This window comes from Scomber japonicus, chromosome 11, assembly GCF_027409825.1.
Source record: "Scomber japonicus isolate fScoJap1 chromosome 11, fScoJap1.pri, whole genome shotgun sequence".
Classification (NCBI taxonomy): domain Eukaryota; kingdom Metazoa; phylum Chordata; class Actinopteri; order Scombriformes; family Scombridae; genus Scomber; species Scomber japonicus.
In genome coordinates, this window is record NC_070588.1 from 23,312,074 (window position 1) to 23,331,594 (window position 19,521).

Consider the following 19,521-nt stretch of genomic DNA (forward strand, 5'->3'; position numbering starts at 1 on the left):
GAGATTTCCACGGTCGGTCAGTGAGCCAGTCGTCCTACTCTGAATCATGGAGCTCTGCGGGAATCTCCGCCTCAGGCAGCTCGCCGTGCACAGACCAGCTCAACATGATGCCCCGCAGCCCGACACCGGACCCGCACACTGACGCTGAGGGCTGCAGGAACATTTAACTCAAACCGCAGTTTACACAGTGACACAACAGGTGGAAGTCGGATTATCTTCACACACACACACCACACACACCACACACACACAGGCGTCATTATTGGGTGTAAAAGCTGGACTATCCTATATGCTCTTATGCAGCCATGCGATGGATGGTCTATTGGAGAATATGAGTTATGGATGACATCTTGAAAGAACTAGAGATAGGCTGAATGTATGCTTTAACTGATTAAACTGAGTCTTTTTTCTAATGTTGGTTTTTTGGTGCAGTATTCAAAAAACCGGAACAACTGCATACCTTTGACTAAAGTAACATAAATGCTGTGTGTTTAGACATTTGAGGTCATTCAGTTTACATTATGAATATTTCCTGTAAAATATAAACATGATTTTTAAAACACAATATAATCAAAATAAGACAGAATAAAAAGTTTAAAAACATAACTTTGAGCTCTGCCCGTGTCATTTGTGATTCATACAGTAAACTATAGTAGAAAATGGAATGCAGCATTAGACCTTAACTCTAACCCTAACCCTTAGCCCACCCAACTGTAAGTATTGAGAAAATGTGTGTTTGTGGGCCTACAATTTGGAAGGAAAAGGAAAATTGATTATTGGCTGTTGTGGCTCCTACATATAATTAAATCTAATACAATTAAGGAGGAAATGAGAAAGGTCCAGCTGGCAGTAATGTAAGCCTATCATACCAGGATGCAGGCAATCCAGCATGGTTGGGAAGGTTACTTTGGAAATGCAATAAATGACAGATTACTTGTTACCCTAGTATTATGTATTATACTTATTATATATAATAAGTAATTAACTATTTCAATTACTTCATCAAAGTAATGTAACGTATTTAACCTTTAATTACTTTTCTAATATTCTAATGAATGTTTTCAATTTAAGGGTAAGTACCCATTAAACCCACCAAAATCTAAATGTAGGCGTTATTCATGGATACTGACATCATATAAGGGAGATCATTTCTTGTACGTAGGATCTATCTCTCATTTGAAAATGTATTAGTTAGTTCATAGATTTGGGAATATGACTTAAAGATATTTTATGCAAACATTCAAAAGTCTGGCATAGGATTAATTGGTATCGTGACACATTTAAGCCCATGTGTGTTCCAAATAAGCCCACATCATTATTGATATACAACATATAAAACAATATTGATTTCAAAGAATTAAAAACAGCAATATGTATTCTGTAGCATGTTAAATATTAAAAATGAGGGGGGAAACCGCTCCTGAGCAAAATCTTAAAGGTCTGATTTCAGATGTAATCATCGACATTTTCATAAGTAACTCTAATTTAATTACACCGTTCTTCTCAGTAACTGTAACGGATTACACTTACATTTAGTAACACTGTCAATGTAGTTACTAGTTACTCCCCAACACTATCAATGTATGAACCGTTTTCTTGGTTTTGGATGACACAGTTGATGGCTAGAGTCATGCCACACAGTTCAATCTCACTGACATCAAAGCCGTCGTTCTAACCCCCCCTCCACTCGCGATATTACTGTAATCTCGCGAGTACAAAGTAACAACACTGGCGAGAGGGAGATGGAGAGAAATGAGGTCTGAAAAGGACCAAATGACGGTGGGCAAGGAGAAAAACGTCGTCGAGATAAAGTTTAGGGACATCCCAAGAGAGCAAGACAATACTGGCTGTAACCCCAAGCAGAAAGAAGAGAAAAAAGAGGTTTTTACAAAGGTAGGAACCCGAGCGTTTGCGATGTGCCCCGTTGTTTACGCTGCGTGGGAAAACAGACATGGAGGAGGCTGGGAGGAAGGTGGGATGGTTTCAGCACCGCGGACAGCGACAAGAGGAGGCGGAGGACGATCCCACTGCTTCTCCAGACTGTCAGCTGGACCCACAACCTCCTATTTTAGTTTATTTAGCACTCCTCGCTGCCTCTATTGATGTAACGACTGTTTTTCTCTGGTAACGGAGCTGACATTGGCAGCTAAGTGATTAAATGGGTGCTGCAAACACTGATCATAAGGGACTCACATTGTAATCTTATTTACTATAGCGATTATCTTATCATTTAATGAGCATCATTTCATTTTACAATGTTTAGAATACGTTTACATAGCCGTTTATGGTTGTAATACGAGGTTTTTAAAAAGACAATATTGTCAAACGTTTGGACACACTTTCTCATTGAAGCGAATGGGAAGGTCTGTCCAAACTAGTAACTGGTACTTTGCATTTGCCCTTATAATTTGTGGCATATTACTATATGTCCCTAGTATATATATAGTATATATACTATATAATATATATACTAGGGACTACGGATGCAAATTAGCAGTTTTGCTATAATCCGGCATTTACAGAGATGTTTTAATATCGATGTTCATCAATATGCACTGTCCCTATCCAAAAATAAAGTGTTATTATTATTATTATTATTATTATTATTATTATTATTATTATTATTATAAATAAAGTATTATTATTAAGTAAGCCAGTGTGAATTCTTACTAATACCACTAATACTACTATTATCATTGTTATTATTATTCTTGTTGTTATTAATGTTGATGTTTCGGAAGACAGGAGAAATGTTTTTTGCAGACTTTCTCACATTGACACAATCCTGGTTGTTGATACTTTCAATAAAAATGTGAGGAGAGTAGCTTTAACACTGAAAAAAATAATCCTTTTGCCACAGTTTGTAACTCGGGCTATAAAAAGTTTTCAAATATCAATCAATCAAATATCTTAAACTCTGGTATATGTATATAACAGAATTAGTACCCAAAGGTTGGTTGATCCCTGAACTCACAGAAACACACGCACCAACAACAATACTGTGTAAATGTTTTACAGGTGGTGATTCGAAGACTCCCACCTAGCCTATCAAAGGACCAGTTAGAGGAGCAGCTCAGTCCACTTCCTTCCTATGACTATTTTGAGTTCTTTCCAGCTGATCAAAGGTAAACATGATAACCTGTTCAACCATTCACAAAACTACTTATGCTTGCAATAGCAAATACTGTTGATTTGTCCCTTTTATACAGACGTTAATTACTTTTTGCTTTGTCTCCGCAGTCTTTACCCCCACCTGTTCTCCAGAGCATATATCAATTTTAAAAACCCTGAAGATATACTTTTGTTTCGGGACCGATTTGATGGCTATGTCTTCATTGACAACAAGGGTAACTCTTGATTTTGTTTCAACTCAGTTTGACTTTTATGCTGCTGTGGTGCCATGAGGGTGGACGTACACCACTACCCATTGCTATATTAAATGCAAACAAAAGTGTGTTTGTTTTACAGCTGCACACCACACTAAATGGACAGAGAGGTGGCTTTAGAGCTTTTGTTGCCATTGTTACTATTTGATTGCTGGTGTGTGAAGTGACAAGCTGGCTTTTATGTCAATATTTACTCAGGTCAGGAGTACCCTGCAGTGGTAGAGTTTGCCCCGTTCCAGAAAATCTCCAAGAAGAAGCTAAAAAAGAAAGATGCCAAAGCTGGGAGCATTGAAGAAGGTAGTGAAATACAGAGCTTGCAATTTAAACAACTCATGGATTTAAGAGCCATAGAAAATACATCTTTGGAATCTTGGTGTATTAAAACATACGTTTCTATAGTCTTTATTCATCCTGGGTCTTAAATCCCTCAGACCCAGAATATAAGCGATTCTTGGAGAACTACTCCTGTGATGAAGAGAAGTCTATGGCTAACCCTGAGACTCTGTTGGGAGAAATAGAGGCAAAAACTAGAGAGCTCATAGGTAAGTCACAAAGTCACAAAATGATCACAAATCTCAGAGTAATAGCTCCCACAAAATGACTTCTGTTTATTTCTCGATTTCAGCCAAACGGACCACACCGCTGTTGGAGTACATCAAAAATAAGAAAATTGAGAAACAGGTAAGACAGAAAAAAAGTGCTCATATTACTTGTCTCTAAAGATATGAGACATCTTTTGTAATGTGCATCATCCTTCCCCTTGCAGAGAATAAGGGAGGAGAAAAGAGAGGAGAGGAGAAGAAGAGAGCTTGAAAAGAAACGGCAACGGGAGGAGGAGAAGAGAAAGCGACGAGAGGAGGAGAGACGCAAACGGAAGGAGGCAGAGAAGCAGAAGAAATTGTCTGATAAAGACATCAAAATTAAGGTAACCATTTAAAAGAAATCACACTTATTTTTGTGTTGTATGTCCCAGTTGTTTGGATTCTTTAACTGGTTAAGCATGTGGTTATGCAATCTGTTGCCTCTTGTATAATCTGTTTTAGCTCCTAAAGAAGAGTGACAGGGACGATGATGTGGATTCAGACCGAATAAAGGACAAAAGCGATATTGGGGAGACAGACAGAGGGAAATGGGAGAAACCCGGTGCACAAATGAAGTCAAAGGACCCCAAGGAAAAGTAAGAATCATCAAAATCTGTCACTGTAGGTGGACAAGTTTCTATTAAAGGTGTTAAATCTATCAGGATCAGGGTGGCCAGTGATCATACCACCGGTTGGACCACTTTACATTCAAGCATACTTAGTGTGTAAATACTAATCTAGGAATTTTACACATAGTAAATAATTGAATGATCCTGTTGGTGTATGTTTACACTGCTGAAGTAGTTTGCTTTTTGATAAGCACCCTTATTAAATAGGAAGGAGCCTTTCACTGACTGAGACTGAGATTGTGAATATCTGCAACGAAGTATATATGTTAACATTTACATCTGGGAGCTGTGTGTGGGTTGACTACTAATGAAACATAAGTGAGAGGTCAGTGGTCACTAGGAGGTCTCACTACACTTAGAGATATGTTTTCCACTTTACAAAAAGACATTAATACTGTAGTTTTCAGTGTCATTAAGAAGGCTGTGTTTGTGGATTAGCTCACAACCTGCCAACCGAATGTCCTTTATTTTAATCTAATGGGTAATTGCTAATCTGTGAGGTGTTAACATATTTCTTAATTACAAATGACATTACACTCATTGTACATGACATTACATTATGATCCAAATATAAACAAAAGCACATTCTCAATAATTACCGTAATTAAAACACACATTTGAAATCTGCTATCGCTCCTCTCTTAATTGGAGTACTGACGTGACAAACAACATGTTGAGTTAGTTATGTTTTTAATGTTGCTTAATGGTTGTTTACATCCAAAATGTGCCATCCTATACTGCTATATTATCAATTATGATGAGCCAAAAAAATAACAGTGTCTATGTAATAATCATGTATCTGATGTCTATGTAATCTCCGCTCTGACCACTAGAGGTCAGCCTGAGAGTGACAAGGAACAGAGAGAACAGCACTGCCGCAGACAGAGAGATAAAGACCACAGAGGGAAGGATGACGAGAGGAAACGTCAGCGGCACCACTATGAATTTGACAAGTTTATGCGCCGCAAAGATGAAACAAAATGGGGAAAGGGTTACTGCCAGGACCGAGCCAAGAAAGAGGGGCACCATCACGGCTATTCTTACTGCCCTGACAGTGGAGACAAACTGGGAAAGGAGGACAGGGAGGACCTGGGTAACAGGAAGGAACGCCTCCGAAACAAGGTGAGCGAGAAGGTGAGCATGAGATGGGGGGGAACGGTGACAACTAATTGCTTTGTCTCTTATGATGTAGTCCTTTAACTTCATTGTTATGACTCATTGCAGATGGTGACTGACCTGAAATTGCTCATAAGGATGAATACGTGTTTGTTTGGTGTATCTGTGTGTGGCCCTATGAACAAAACTGCATTGATGTTAGCAGCATTGGCTCACAGAACATCTGGTGTGAGGTGCACATTTAAACACAGGGATCCAAAAACCAAACAGTTGATCAGTGGAAATCATTCAGGGATGAATGAATGGATGGATGGGTGATTATTTCTATACATGAAAACTAAATATCAACAATTGAAAATATGATAAACATGATATGATAAAAAATTAGAAAAATCCTTATTTTCACTGACATTGTGTGTTTTACATGGATTACATTCATAACCTTGGAATAATGTTATAAATACAATACAAAACAATCCATTATACACTCATCACAATATATCTATGACATATTAACTAAATAAAATAAGATTATACAATATGAGTGAAAGATTATTATTTTAACCCACATAGTCTGTCTGCTTGTTGAGCCCTGAGTCATAGTTTGGTGGAAATCCTGGGTTTCATAACTTCCTGGGAGTGTCTCAGAGCTCTAGTGGTAGTGGGGGTGGGGTCAGCTTGTGATGTCAGATGACCTATTCAAGGTATGTCACTATCTGCTAGTCCCGTGCATGTTGGCATACATCCCTGTGTAAGTGGATTAAGTGGATAAAGAACGTGAATGATTAAATGTACATACTTGTGCTTTTCTCACCCATGTTCTGCGCTCTTGTCTCCCTGCAGGACCGTCCAGCCATGCAGCTCTACCAGCCTGGCGCACGCAACCGCAAGCGCATGAGCTCAGCAGGCAAAGGCTATGACTGCATCCCCGTGGGGCACTCACCTGAACCCGGGACTGAACGTTGCTATGACGTTGTCACTATGGCAACAGGGCTTGATAAGGGGTTCGAGAAAAGCAAAGATGAGCAGTGAGCAGTCCAAATGTTTATAGGCAGTACAAATAAATTATTCAGCTTTTCAGCCTAAGTTGATGGTGACAGGTTTGACCGATTATTATTGAGCTTCTAAAAATAATGTACCCGCCTGAGGGGAAAAGGTTACTCAGTAATATTTATTTTCTTTTTTGTTTTAGTCATTGTCAAAATAGGTGTAATCAAATTCAGAGCTTTGAATATTGGTGAATTTTTTGTTTTTGTTTTTGGACCATGAACATTTTTGTTACATAAATATTTTAACCATCTCACTGTTCAGCATTCAAAGAGGTATCCAACAGTCCCAATTGATCAAATCCGAGTATTGGGATGTTATTTGTATGATAGCACAATAATTCACTCAATTTGTCACAACTGTTTGGTATATTCCATGTGCTACCTTGGTGCTGATGCACACATTGAGATTTCTCATTCTTTTTCTTTCTCATTTTTTAAATTGCTGCCCGATATGTAGTGTTTGTTTTAGTTTTCATCAAATTTGATCAAAGCATCATCATTAGAGGCAGTCCTGTCATTTCCTTTGGTCGTGTGTGTGTGTACTTGTAAGAGGCAGCTCACCTGTAGTGTCCATCATCAATTTGCTAGTGAAACCATGACCTCATCCTCCACAAGAGATCTTGTTTCTAAGCCTTTGTAGAGTCCACTGAAGTTGGATGTTTTTAAAGATGCTATAGATTTTATCAAAAAGAATTATATTGTAAGTAGAACTTACAGACAATGGATGTAGAGAATGTAAGAGTGGAAATCGTGTGTATTTGTACCTGTGAAGGTGCGCAAATGAGAGGAAGTTATGAATGATTGAGAGGACAATGTTTCATGTTGTACCACTTTTTTCCTAATTTTTATGCATCTTATGACATTTTGTCCATAATCTTATTCTAAGGTGTCATGCAATACAGTCGGTAATTTTTCAGTGAGGAACGCTTTGTGAGCCAGGAAGAACACATTGTCTACATTTCTATGAAGCTTTTCCTAAAAATAAAATTAAGGATTTCCCAGCCTGACACAGAAAACTATTGATTTTCTAAGATGTTTGCATGGTTTTCTATTAATTCTATCAACTAAATGTAATGGGAAAAGCTGCAAAAGCTGCAGATATTGCTATAGTAATGCAGTCTGTTTAACAAGCCTTACTGTGTATTGTTTTTGCACATGTCCTAACATTTATCATACTTATTATTATATCATTTTGGTTTCTGCCCTTATGCTGTGAGAAAATAATAAATCAGTTATGAGAGAGTCATTTGTTTCAGTCTTGGTGGAAGTTCTCAGGCCTTGAAAATGTGTGGCGGGTAGGGTGAGGCAGCTTTTACATAATGTACTGTGCACAATACACATTTACAGATGCTAGTTATGAGTCAGTTATAGTTAGCAATGAATTGATCTACAACTGAATCTCAACTTTCATGGGTGTCATGTCTAACTGTTTCTTGTGTGATACTGGAGGCACATTACCCAAATCTTAAATACAACCCTGCTCTTACTTTTCCTTTAAAATGTTCAGTCACAGTGATACGTGGAAACAGGTGGTATGTTGATGTTTTTTACTCAATGTAGTGTCTGGCACCCTGATACATAAAGCAGAACTGTCAATCAACAGGAAGTCGGAGGCATAAGAGTGTGTCAGTGTGTCTCATGAATCTGGTATTCACACTTCACTGAATAACAACACTTTCCTGTATATGCGTGCAAGTGTGAGCTTATTGACCCCCCCCCCCGCCACCCCCCCCCCCCACACACACACACACACACCCCAATGGTGCTGTTGCATTAGCACTGATAAAAGATATTTAATAGAATTTACTCAGACTGTATGATCTATCAAGGATTTTAATTATTATTCATTTGCATACAAGGCATCACAGGAATTCCCTATTCCATTTCAATCACAGCAACAATATGACTAAGAATGAGAATGAGTAAAAATGAACCCTCATCATGTACTTAAAGACCTTTAAGAGTAGCCTACAGATTTGTAATGTTTTAGTCCTAGTTAAGAGACTTGAGATAATTCATGAACCACGTGGTGAGAGGTACAGCCATGCGGTTAATCAAGATGAGTAGATATGCTTTCAACATTGCAACTCATCTCCAAGACGGAATATAAAGTGCGACTGTTACTACAGTTGGTATAGGATGAATATTGTCACATGGTAGCATTTCCTCTCTGTCTCTCCCTAGCAATAACGTATTCACACCCCATTTCCTCATCAGTCAAAATCTGCTCTCAATCTCCAACTGACTCTTGTGTGTGAACTTATCTTCCCTCTGCTCTGCCTTTGTGTTGATAAAGGTAAGTGTTCAACTGACTTTTACTGAGCTTTATCAGTACTTTATATTAGTTATGTTGATGTAGTATTTAAATGGGCCTAAAATGCACCATGTGTCAATATTGATTTATTTTTAGTGTTTTAGTTTTAGTGACTTTTTTGTTCTGTCTGCACTTTTAACTTTAACGTTTTTTAAATATGACCAGTCAATGAAGTGACATAGTATTTTTAGTAAAAAGAGGAAGAAATTACCACAGTATGTTTCTTTTTTTTATTGATAATATTTTTATTCTTCTTAAATGATTGTCTGCCTTACATCTGCAGTGCAATATGAGTATAGTGTGTGGACAGCATGTAATGTGACATACTAAAATAGATAACGGCACACACTGAAAATAGTATGTGAAATCATCATATATCAATATATTAAGTACAGAAATGTAGTAGTTTGATGCTGTAATGTGGGTAATGGTGACTGATCTCATTGTGGTATATATACTGCATTTTCAATTCATAACCTCTAGTAAAGTGGTTCAATGAAAGTGTCTGCTGCTTATTTGGTTTGAGGTAATTCCCTCTAAACCACCATGTGCCCTACATGGGTTAGTTTGGGCGTTTGTATTTCTCACTTGTGCTGAAGCATTAACTGCCACATGGCAACCAGGCTAGAATTAAGTTTTGTCTTCTGCTGCAACTGTAAGTTTGAGTTTTTTTTAACACCTTTACTGATAGTCTACCCCACATCCATTCTTATGTGTTGATTGCTCATGAACCACCAGAAATGACAGTTAGCGATCCAACCTCAAATAATGCATGTCCTTTTCCTGTGTGAAAACTCCACCCAACACATGTTCTTCTGTCACGCAATCAACACAACGGCACAATGAGTCCTGATATGAATTCTACACTATCTGTTGCACACCTATGACTTAAACTGGTTTCGTTCTTGCAAAGAGTAGAAAGATTGTGTGAGTAGCGTGTGTTACTAGTTTCACAAGGTGTTTTTCTTTGTTCTAATGGTGTATGTCAACTGATGGGTTTTTCTTTACAGCTAATTCAGATATTACAAAATGATCATGATATGCATAAACTAAGATGTACATGATAATGCCTTACTCTTAAGAAAAATAAATTGTACCATGAGCCTCACTGAAGCCTTTGTTGATCTATGACCCACAGGCAACTTTCCTCCAACCATGTTGCGGAATTCCAGCAAATTAGACAACGCCACCCTGTCCGTGTTTCTGAATGTAAACGGCAGCATCGCCATGTCTGTCGTTTACGTAATAGTTACTGCCATTAACATAGTAGGAAATGGTCTTTCCCTGTGGCTCCTCCTCTTCCGGACATCTCCTAAGACTCCATCCATCATCTTCATGATTAATCTCACCTTCACTGACTTGGCCATCGGCACTGCCCTCCCCTTCCAGATCGCGTACCAGCTCCTTGGATACCATTGGGTTCTGGGACCAAACATGTGCAGGTATTGTTTGTTGACAGGACAGTTCTGAAAATGTGAACACGGGATGTCCTCAACAAAAATTCATTGAAATTTGGGAGAAATTGGCTCCTATTATGTTTTTTACTTTCACAGATTTAGGACATTGTTAAAGGAATAATTTGACATTTTTCACTTTCTTGCCAAGAGTAAGATGAGGCGATTGATACCATTCTTCTCATCTTACTCTCAGCAAGAAAGCGAAAAATGCATTTCTCAAAATGTCAAACATTTCATCATTATTTTGCTTTCCTTTTGCAGTGATTAAATAAACCCTTTTTCTGTGTATCTACCTACAGTGTTATGACCCTTGTCTTCTACACCAATATGTATTGTTCCATCCTCACCATGATGGCCATTGGTATTGACCGCTACCTGGGCATCGTCAAGCCCATGTGGTTCCGAGAGACCAGGGAGAAGAAGTCCATCGCTGTCATCAGCTGCCTTCTCATGTGGGGTTTGGTCCTGTGCGTTCTGTACCCGCTGATGACCACAGACCTGACCTTTGACATTCCTGAACTGGGGATTACCACATGCTTTGACGTGCTGAAGAAAGACATGCTCCCAAACAAGTTGGCCTGGGCGGCCTTTGTCTTCGGCATGGTGTTTGTCCTCTTCCTCTTCCCTTTCTGTGTCACGATATTCTGTTATGTCAATGTCATACGTAAACTGGCCAAGGATTCCAAGAATGCCCAGAAAGCTAAAGCGATACGTCTGGCCTTCATTGTTCTCCTGGTTTTCACCCTCTGTTTTGCTCCCAACAACATCCTCCTCTTTACTCACACTGTGCTAAAACTCTTCCATGGGAAGTCTCTCTACATGGCCTACAAAATCTCTCTCTGTTGTAGTTGTTTGAATAGCTGCCTTGATCCGTTTATTTACTACTTTGCTTCTAAGGAATTCAGACAGAAGTTGAGGCAGATAATGAATCTGCACAGCCTGAGTAGTGCAGATTCAATAAGGATGGAGTGTAAAGAGACCCTGTACTCTGCAAACTAAGCTGTGAAAGATTGAGAGACTGACAACAGCAAGGTGTGTTTGATGCTGCAGCACAGCAAAGCATAGAAAGAGGGAATGAGAGCAACAAAAAAGTGAGGAAATGTGTGAAAGGAAGTGTGAGAGAGTAAGTAAGTCTGTGTGTGTGTGTGTGTGTGTGTGTGTGTGTGTGTGTGTGTGTGTGTGTGTGTGTATGAAGGACTTTTCTGAATGTTCCAATCTCTTGTGACATAGCCTACGTAAAATACTTATACTTCAGCTTTTTTTTAAATTTGTCACAACCACCCAAGAGATTATTTTGACAAAATGTAGCATGTGTATCAAAATGTGATATAATGTGTATATTACATAGCCAAAGCTATAGCTGATTTAATTGCAATATTGTTTATATTAATGTCTTGGTAAATAATCTGTGGACATAGTTAACCTTGTTTCATGTTCTTCTTCTCATTATTTTGGTTTCACTCATATGTTGTTGTTTTTTTTTACAACAAAAATAATCAGATGTACATATTTTAAGTGAGAAGAACTGGTTTAGATTTTAAATAGAAGAGAATGTGATGTAATATAGCCTACATAATATATATGCAGCGTGCAATAATGCTAATGTCATAATGTTGCACCATGTTAGTTCAGAGATAACAACATCAAATAAAGACAAACTACTATTTCTGTCATCTTTGTTATGGTTATGGTTATTGTGTCATATTATGCACCCACTATACACCCACCACATGTCGACCATATGATCTTCTTCCGTCTCCGATTGGTGGATCCGCCCACTGTATAAAACGTCATCACGTATGTGCCGTCACGCTGGTTGTCGTAGCAATCCGTCCGCTCGCCGTTTCCTGACTTGTGCAGGTAAGTCAAGCGGTATATTGCATGTTTACTGTATAAAATGCAATGTTCCGACCATGAAAGATGGTTTTAAAGTGATTGTGTTCATGCTGCTGTGGGTGAACTGGCAGAACGAGGTCTTTACAGTAGTGTTTCGTTAACATTGGTACAGGAGCTTGTTCTGGACATTAAGTCCACAAAACAACCAAAGTTAATGACTTAGCTTACACTAAGTTAACATGTCATTTAGAAGGACACCAGAGGTATGTGATATGTCTGTTAAATTATTAGTTATGTGGTTATATAATATAACGTTACGTGTACCTTAGCTACTTGAAACACCTTAGCTACTTTCAAAGACGCCACTTATCAGTCAATAACGTTGCCATGTCTCTATAGTCAATGGAAATGTCTCTACTATACTTAGAGCAAGTAATGTATCACATAATGAGAAATATGGGCTTAGTGTTGCATTTACCTTTTAATTATGTTTGTTATAGGTTAACCTGTCAATTATTTTTTGCAATATATTTTGAAGATAGAAATAAATGTCTAACACAATATTAGAGAATTGTTTTGTACAATCAACTGTTCAAATCCCAAAATATATTCATGATGTAATGCAGGGAAAAGCTGTAAATGTTGACATTTGAGAAGCACGACTCAGTGAATGTTTGGTACCTTTCCTTGATAAATGATTGATTAACAAATTCAATGTTATATTGATCATCTAATCAAGTCATGAGCTATATTGACCTATCCTCAATGACAGTATGCATTAGAACACAGTGCACAGTGCAGTCATCTGATTTCTAACTCCTGAACTTTTGACTCAAACTAGGCCACATCTGTAATGTTTAACTCTGTTCATCACCTTAAGGGCAGTAAGACAAGAAGACCACCATGGTGCTGAACCCTGTCATTTCTAAGCTTGCTGGTAAACTGGTTGTGCTGGCCAGTGCTTCTCCTAGGAGACAGGAGATTCTCAGCAATGCGGTATGTGTCCGACATGGTCCACTTTCATGAAACCCTTATGACTGCAGCATTAGGACAGCTGTCGAGTTGTCATGTAAATCTGACTGTAAATTACTTTTGTTTTCTGACTTGGAAAAATATGATTGGATCTTACATGTTACTACACAAATCAGACGTGTTTCTCTGCACATCCTACTTGGAAATATGACTTGAATTATTGCAAAAACATTACATTACATATTGCATAACCAGTAGTGAAAGTAATCGAAAAAGTAGCACACTAAACCAGTTAAACAATAAGTGAATGCAATAATTAAAAATAAATGAAAACAGGTCAAATCAATAAATAAGAATACATTTTAATGTTTTGTAATTTAGCATTTAATTTCAGTGCTGTAGTGCTGGTAACTAGTATAGAGGGATGCACATCCTAAAAAGTAGTGTTCCTATCTACTGCACCTGGTCCTAAGGAGTCTATACCTTCACCTTAAAGGGGTTTCTGGGCATCAGTGTTAATTAGGAGACCTACCAGTACATTTTCAGATCCTTGGTCTGAATGTATGATGAATGCTTTGCCACATCTCTTGCACTGAATGATGATAACAATATGATGAATGTTTTATTATTGCTGTGTGCTCTCCTACATGTCAGGGCTTACGGTTTGAGTTGGTACCATCTTGGTTTAAAGAAACACTTGACAAGGGACTATTCAAAGCACCTCATGAGTACGCTGTTGAGACAGCCAAACAGAAGGCCCTGGAGGTGGCCAGGAGGATGCCCTTTGTGAGTTAATCTACTTTTTATATGACTGTATACAGTTTACTTTTCCTGTAGAGTGGCATATTGATAACATATTTTGTTTTAATTTGTTTTAGAAACATCTGAAGACTCCCGACATAGTAATTGGAGCAGACACTATTGTGGTAAGAAGAGGAAGCTTACTTACTGACTGCATTATACTGTATATACTATGTCTCCTGTCTTTTTGCTAATGTTAATTATTTCCACAGACTGTAGATGGCATGATTCTGGAGAAGCCAGTGGACAAGCAAGATGCTTACAGGATGCTGTCAAGGTCAGTATAATTTTATGTTGTGTCATTACCTAACAGAAGTAAAACAGTCACATCCTTGTTTACAATTTATCTCTTCTAACTTCCCTTTTCTGACTACAGCTTGAGTGGAAAAGAGCACAGTGTCTTCACAGGTGTAGCTATCATCCTTTGCCATGAGAAAGAAAGTAAGTAAATAATTGTTGCAGTTGGCTTTCTGTTGAAATTTGATGAAGCAATGGATCGTTTACACTGTAATGTTGTGCTTCTATGAATGGACACATTTCATTTCTAAACTCCCTTGTACCCCAGACGATGAGGTGGATTACCAGTTAATAGACTTCTATGAAGAAACAAAGGTGAAGTTTGCTGATCTCTCAGAAGATATGCTGTGGGAGTACATCAATAGTGGTGAACCCATGTGAGTATGAAGGCTTGAACTTGCACATATGTAAGAACTATTGATTTCCTTTGGTGTAGTAACTGCACCAAGCATTTGATCAGTGGAGGTCATGTTCACTGGATGTGAGCTCTCTGGACTTGTCCCTTGTTGGACTTTGATACCACAGTTTTATTCCAGCCTTGTTTGTCTTGTCCTGTTTGACATGAAGCGACTGTGTCAGCAAGATAGAAAAACTGAAGTCAGGTCAGCAAGTGTGTTGTTTGATTTGCTTTGCATTTGAAGGGTGTATCATACATGCATACAAATCCCTCATGAATGCATGCAAGTATTTTCTATTAATCTCAGTCTGTATGTTGTTGTGTAAGTGAAAGTTTTTTCTGTATGTGTCAGGGACAAGGCCGGCGGTTACGGTATTCAAGCTCTTGGCGGTATGCTTGTGGAGTACGTCCACGGGGACTTCCTCAATGTTGTGGGTTTCCCTCTTAACCACTTTTGCAAACAGCTTGACATAATTTACAACCGCTTGGGGCTAGAAAGTGGGTCTGTCCTCAACAACGGCACTCATTTGATACTCACTGAGCCCTCACCCAACCTGCCAGCTTCATCCAAAAACAGCTCCTCATCTAGCCCCAGACCCAAAAGTCCCTCTGCCATTCAAACAAACGGCACCCAGAGCAGCCCTTCAGACAGTCCCATCCATAAGGTTTGTACTTCTCACTCAAAGAGCATAATTTTGGTACTGGTTTTCCCCCATCTGTAAGAGGTTCTCTCTTTTTATAGGTCAAACGAAAAGGCACTGAAAGTGAAGTGGGTGAGAGTTCCTGGACATTGGTCAACAGCTTGTCTAAACATACAGATGACGCAGAGACTGAGTTCAGAGACTCTGAGAATACAAAGTTACCACCAACAACCAGCAGAGGGCACACGATTGGCCATAATGTGACAGAGCCTGAGGACAGTGGACCCAAGAAAGAGGAGCTGCAGCGAATCATTGAACTGATGGATGGATTCAAAGCCTCAAAGGTAATTAGGAATAAACTGTGATTGCAAATATTAATGTTCATGTTGTAGTTGACTTCTACAGGAAATAACATTTTAGCTATACTAAAGAATGCTGCTTTGGAAACTGTAGTGGAACACAGGAAATCATTTATTATTATTTTTAAAACAATATTTTTATAATTTTGTATGTGTTTCAAGATCCCAGTACATGATTTTATTGTGTGATATCATCAAAATAAAGATAAACTTGCTTTCATAATTTTTAAACAAACTAAACTGTACTCTGCTTTTATTTCCAAAAATATTCCAGGCACTGTTTACCGCATCCGAGATGCGTGTGTTCGACGTGCTACAGAGCCAGCCAGGGCTGGATGCAGCACAGGTGGCCCAGGAGATCAAAGCCTCTGAAAAAGGGACTGAATGCCTGCTTGAGGCTTGTGTGTCTCTGGGACTGTTGAAGAGCAAAGAGAGAAGTTAGTCAGCACTCTCGGCTGATAATTACAAGATGAGGCATTAAATGCTTCACTTAAAATAAATCTCTTACATGTTGTCTTCACCCCCAGAATACCAGAGGCCAGTGTACAAGAACACCGACTTGGCAAAGCGTCTTTTACGGTCAGATGCTCCTTTTTCTCTGCATGGCTACATCCAGCACTGTAACAACACTGTGTGGCCTCTTTTCTCCCACCTGGAGAGTGCTGTGAGGGAGGGAAGCAACCAACATGAGAAGGCTTTCGGCAAGAAATCTAAGGATGTGTTTCAGGTGATTATCTCCAGGTTTGGCCTTAGATTTGTTAAAAAGTGGTCAAGATCATGTTGAAAGTTATGTTTTGAAAGTTATTTTCTGGTTTCTCTTATCATTTTTCTCGATTTACAGGATACTTTCTACAGTAGTCAAGAGATCAAACTGAGATTCATGAATGCCATGCACAGCATCGCTAAAGTTACAGGAAAAGCTATAGCAACAGCTTTTGACCTCTCTCGTTTCAAAACCGCCTGTGACCTTGGAGGTAAGGATATTTAGAAGGTAAATGTAAAAACTAATTTTCTTAGATTAAAAAAACCAACCTTCTTCTGCATTTCATCTTCTGTTTTTTTCCCCCCAGGATGTACAGGTGCCATGGCTTATGAGTTTACTAAAGCCCATCCTGGCTTGTCTGTGACAGTGTTTGACTTGCCAGCTGTTGTTGAAATGAGTGAACATTTCCATCCGCTGCACACAGACAACAGAGTATCATTTGTAGCAGGTCAGTTTGTGTATCCACTCTAAAATACTGTCCTGACTGCTGGTGTTGCTGGCCAATGCTGTGTAATTAGCTTATTCAGGTGTTCTTGGATGTCAAAGTTATAAATGTTAATGTACAGCCACTCTCTCTATGACTCTATAACTCATGACTTTGTCCTCACTGTATGTGCAGGAGACTTCTTCAAAGACGAGTTGCCTAAAGCTGACTTGTACATCCTTGCAAGAATTCTCCATGACTGGCCTGATGAGAAAGTGCACTTCCTGCTGAACAAAATCGCAGATGCATGTACACCAGGTAAATTTCACACAGCTATTTCAATCTTTTCATCTTTTGTCCCACTGCAACTTTAGTAAAACAACAAGTTTAGCAGCTAATGATTTCACTGATTAGATCTTTTGGTCTAGGTGAAGGATTGTTCATGATTGATATCAGCCGATGGTGTTTGATTAAGTTTCAGTTCAAACCTGCATACTATTTGACCTTTGTAGAGCTCTTTTGAAACTGATTTGTTTACAGGCTGAAAATGATTGCACTGTAACAAAATGTAAAACAACATATTGCAAGAGTATGGCAAGTTCAAAAAAGACAAGTTGAAATGCCAAAATATTGATAGTAGTTTTCTTGCTATAAGGCAAATAAATGCACAGAGATATGGGAGTACAAGAACACTAGTACAATATTGTTCTCTAAAAATCTGCATACACATCATGCACTTGCACCATGCTGCCAGGCTGCGGATTCCTGCTGAGTGAGATCTTCCTGGATGAAGACCGAAGGGGTCCGAGTCGTGGGCTGCTCCAGGCCCTCAGTATGAGCCAGGGGAAACAGAGGGGCGCAACAGAATACAGTCTGCTTTTGGAGAGCCATGGTTTCATCACAGCACAAGTCAGACATACAGACAACTTCCTGGATGCCATGCTCTGCATCAAAGTGTGACTGACAACACTCTCTGCAAGACTATATATAGGGTCTTGTGATATATATTGTGGGTAACATTTGCAAAAAACAAAAGCTAATGTGAGAACTGTTCTTATGATGAAGTGACTCACTAAAGTAAGTAATTCAATAAGTGTTCAGCACTACCCTTTTTTTGGCAAATTGACAAAGACAAGGCAACTGTAGGTAGATGTTTTTGTGCCATTTAAATTAAGTATTATTTTTTTAATTAGCCACTGTATAATTGTCCAATACACTAAGCACCAGAACAATCTCTTGTGTTGGGCCATAGGATGTGCAGTGCTTATAGCTGAGACCATGTTGGATGGACAGACAGCCTACTCTACTCTGCAGTCTCTTAACATGCTGGCCCAGACTGAGGGACTGGAAAGGACAGAGAGCCAGTATGCAGACTTGTTGAACAAACATGGATTTGGGGGCACACGTGTAATTCACACTAAAAACTTTCTAGATGCTGTTATTGCTGTTAAAATGTAGCAGCAGGGGAATCATGCATTTGAATCTTAATGTTTTTTTATTCAGTTGATTATGGCAGATCAGTGTAGTTTTTGGTGTTATTGATCAGTGGTGGAAAATATATTGAGGTAATTTTCTGAAGTAAAAATAATAATGTACCAATTACACACAATTGATTGTTTCTGAACATGTGAAGGCATCATAAACACTACATTAACTTCTTATCTTTTAAGTTGTTGCGATGAAGTCCAGTATTCCTTTCCTTCAGTAACTCTTGATGAAAATATCTCCCAAACAATAATTATCTAAAAAAAGCATCTTGATTTTTCATATGCATCATTATACAACTAGAATGTGTGGTGAAAAATTACATTGCCATGGTCATATACTACAAATTATACAAGTATGTGAAAAATAAACAAGATTTTTATTTTCATCTATGCATGTGTGTGTGAGATCATTTTAACTGTTTTATATTCCATTGGGTGTTTAATCTATACTTATATTTTTTATTTATTATGTGGGCCATCACTACCAGTTACTGAAGTGATGGCTTATGATATATCTTCCACAGAAGCTATACATACAGTACATGCACCTGTTCCCACCAGCTGCAGGAAGTAGTGCTGATAAGCGTGTCATGATACTTTTTCGCAATGGTGTGGTGAAGCTGTTGACTTTCCTTTGTCTGCTGATACAAAACCGAAGCATTAGAAACCGCACAGTGACACAAACTGCAGCATCTGCACGCAAACCTGAGACCTGTGGTTGCTTCTCTAGTCATCCTTTGGCTGGTCTATATTATGTGAAATGCACTTCAACCTGATCCTCATTAGTTCCAGCAGATAAATCAGTGCAAGGGCATTGTAGAAAGATATGTGTGCATCCAAAAAAAACAAAGAACAAGTTCATTAATTTGGCACAGAAATTTAGCCAATGTCATCCACATACTTCCCCACCCAAGCACTTTACTTTAAGGGAAGCACAGATCCTCTTAAAGGGAACACTTGGATGAACACTTGTGGCACTGCTGTCTCTGCAACTTTCTGTTACATCCCTGCA

General features: G+C 38.7%; 3 protein-coding genes across 6 annotated transcripts; all 3 read left to right on the forward strand.

Moving 5' to 3' along the window:
- The first annotated feature begins 1,752 nt into the window (after nucleotides 1-1,752).
- upf3a (UPF3A regulator of nonsense mediated mRNA decay) lies at nucleotides 1,753-7,958 on the forward strand. Of its 2 annotated transcripts, none has more exons than XM_053328566.1 (10): nucleotides 1,753-1,893; nucleotides 3,019-3,125; nucleotides 3,241-3,347; nucleotides 3,585-3,683; nucleotides 3,818-3,928; nucleotides 4,012-4,067; nucleotides 4,153-4,311; nucleotides 4,430-4,563; nucleotides 5,427-5,730; nucleotides 6,556-7,958. In XM_053328566.1, exons 1-10 carry the CDS (start codon nucleotides 1,753-1,755, stop codon nucleotides 6,742-6,744), a joined length of 1,407 nt encoding a protein of 468 aa, XP_053184541.1. In that variant the 3' UTR covers nucleotides 6,745-7,958. The 2 variants fall into 2 exon arrangements, with proteins under 2 accessions (XP_053184541.1, XP_053184542.1); XM_053328567.1 differs by having other exon boundaries at nucleotides 5,427-5,718.
- A 2,272-nt stretch (nucleotides 7,959-10,230) lies between these two features.
- Nucleotides 10,231-11,531, forward strand: p2ry8 (P2Y receptor family member 8). The gene is made up of 2 exons (XM_053328568.1): nucleotides 10,231-10,517; nucleotides 10,832-11,531. The coding sequence occupies exons 1-2, from the start codon at nucleotides 10,231-10,233 to the stop codon at nucleotides 11,529-11,531; spliced, it is 987 nt and encodes a 328-aa protein (XP_053184543.1).
- Nucleotides 11,532-12,319: 788 nt separating this feature from the next.
- On the forward strand, nucleotides 12,320-18,899 carry asmtl (acetylserotonin O-methyltransferase-like). 3 transcript variants are annotated; one of them, XM_053328365.1, is made up of 16 exons: nucleotides 12,320-12,392; nucleotides 13,249-13,364; nucleotides 13,995-14,126; nucleotides 14,219-14,266; nucleotides 14,354-14,418; nucleotides 14,518-14,582; nucleotides 14,707-14,815; nucleotides 15,188-15,500; nucleotides 15,578-15,820; nucleotides 16,110-16,272; nucleotides 16,363-16,562; nucleotides 16,677-16,809; nucleotides 16,906-17,046; nucleotides 17,218-17,340; nucleotides 17,777-18,014; nucleotides 18,275-18,396. In XM_053328365.1, the coding sequence occupies exons 2-15, from the start codon at nucleotides 13,272-13,274 to the stop codon at nucleotides 17,980-17,982; spliced, it is 2,034 nt and encodes a 677-aa protein (XP_053184340.1). In that variant the 5' UTR covers nucleotides 12,320-12,392; nucleotides 13,249-13,271; the 3' UTR covers nucleotides 17,983-18,014; nucleotides 18,275-18,396. The 3 variants fall into 3 exon arrangements, with proteins under 3 accessions (XP_053184340.1, XP_053184339.1, XP_053184338.1); XM_053328364.1 differs by lacking the exon at nucleotides 17,777-18,014 and having other exon boundaries at nucleotides 18,275-18,899; XM_053328363.1 differs by having other exon boundaries at nucleotides 17,777-18,417.
- The last annotated feature ends 622 nt before the right edge of the window (nucleotides 18,900-19,521 follow it).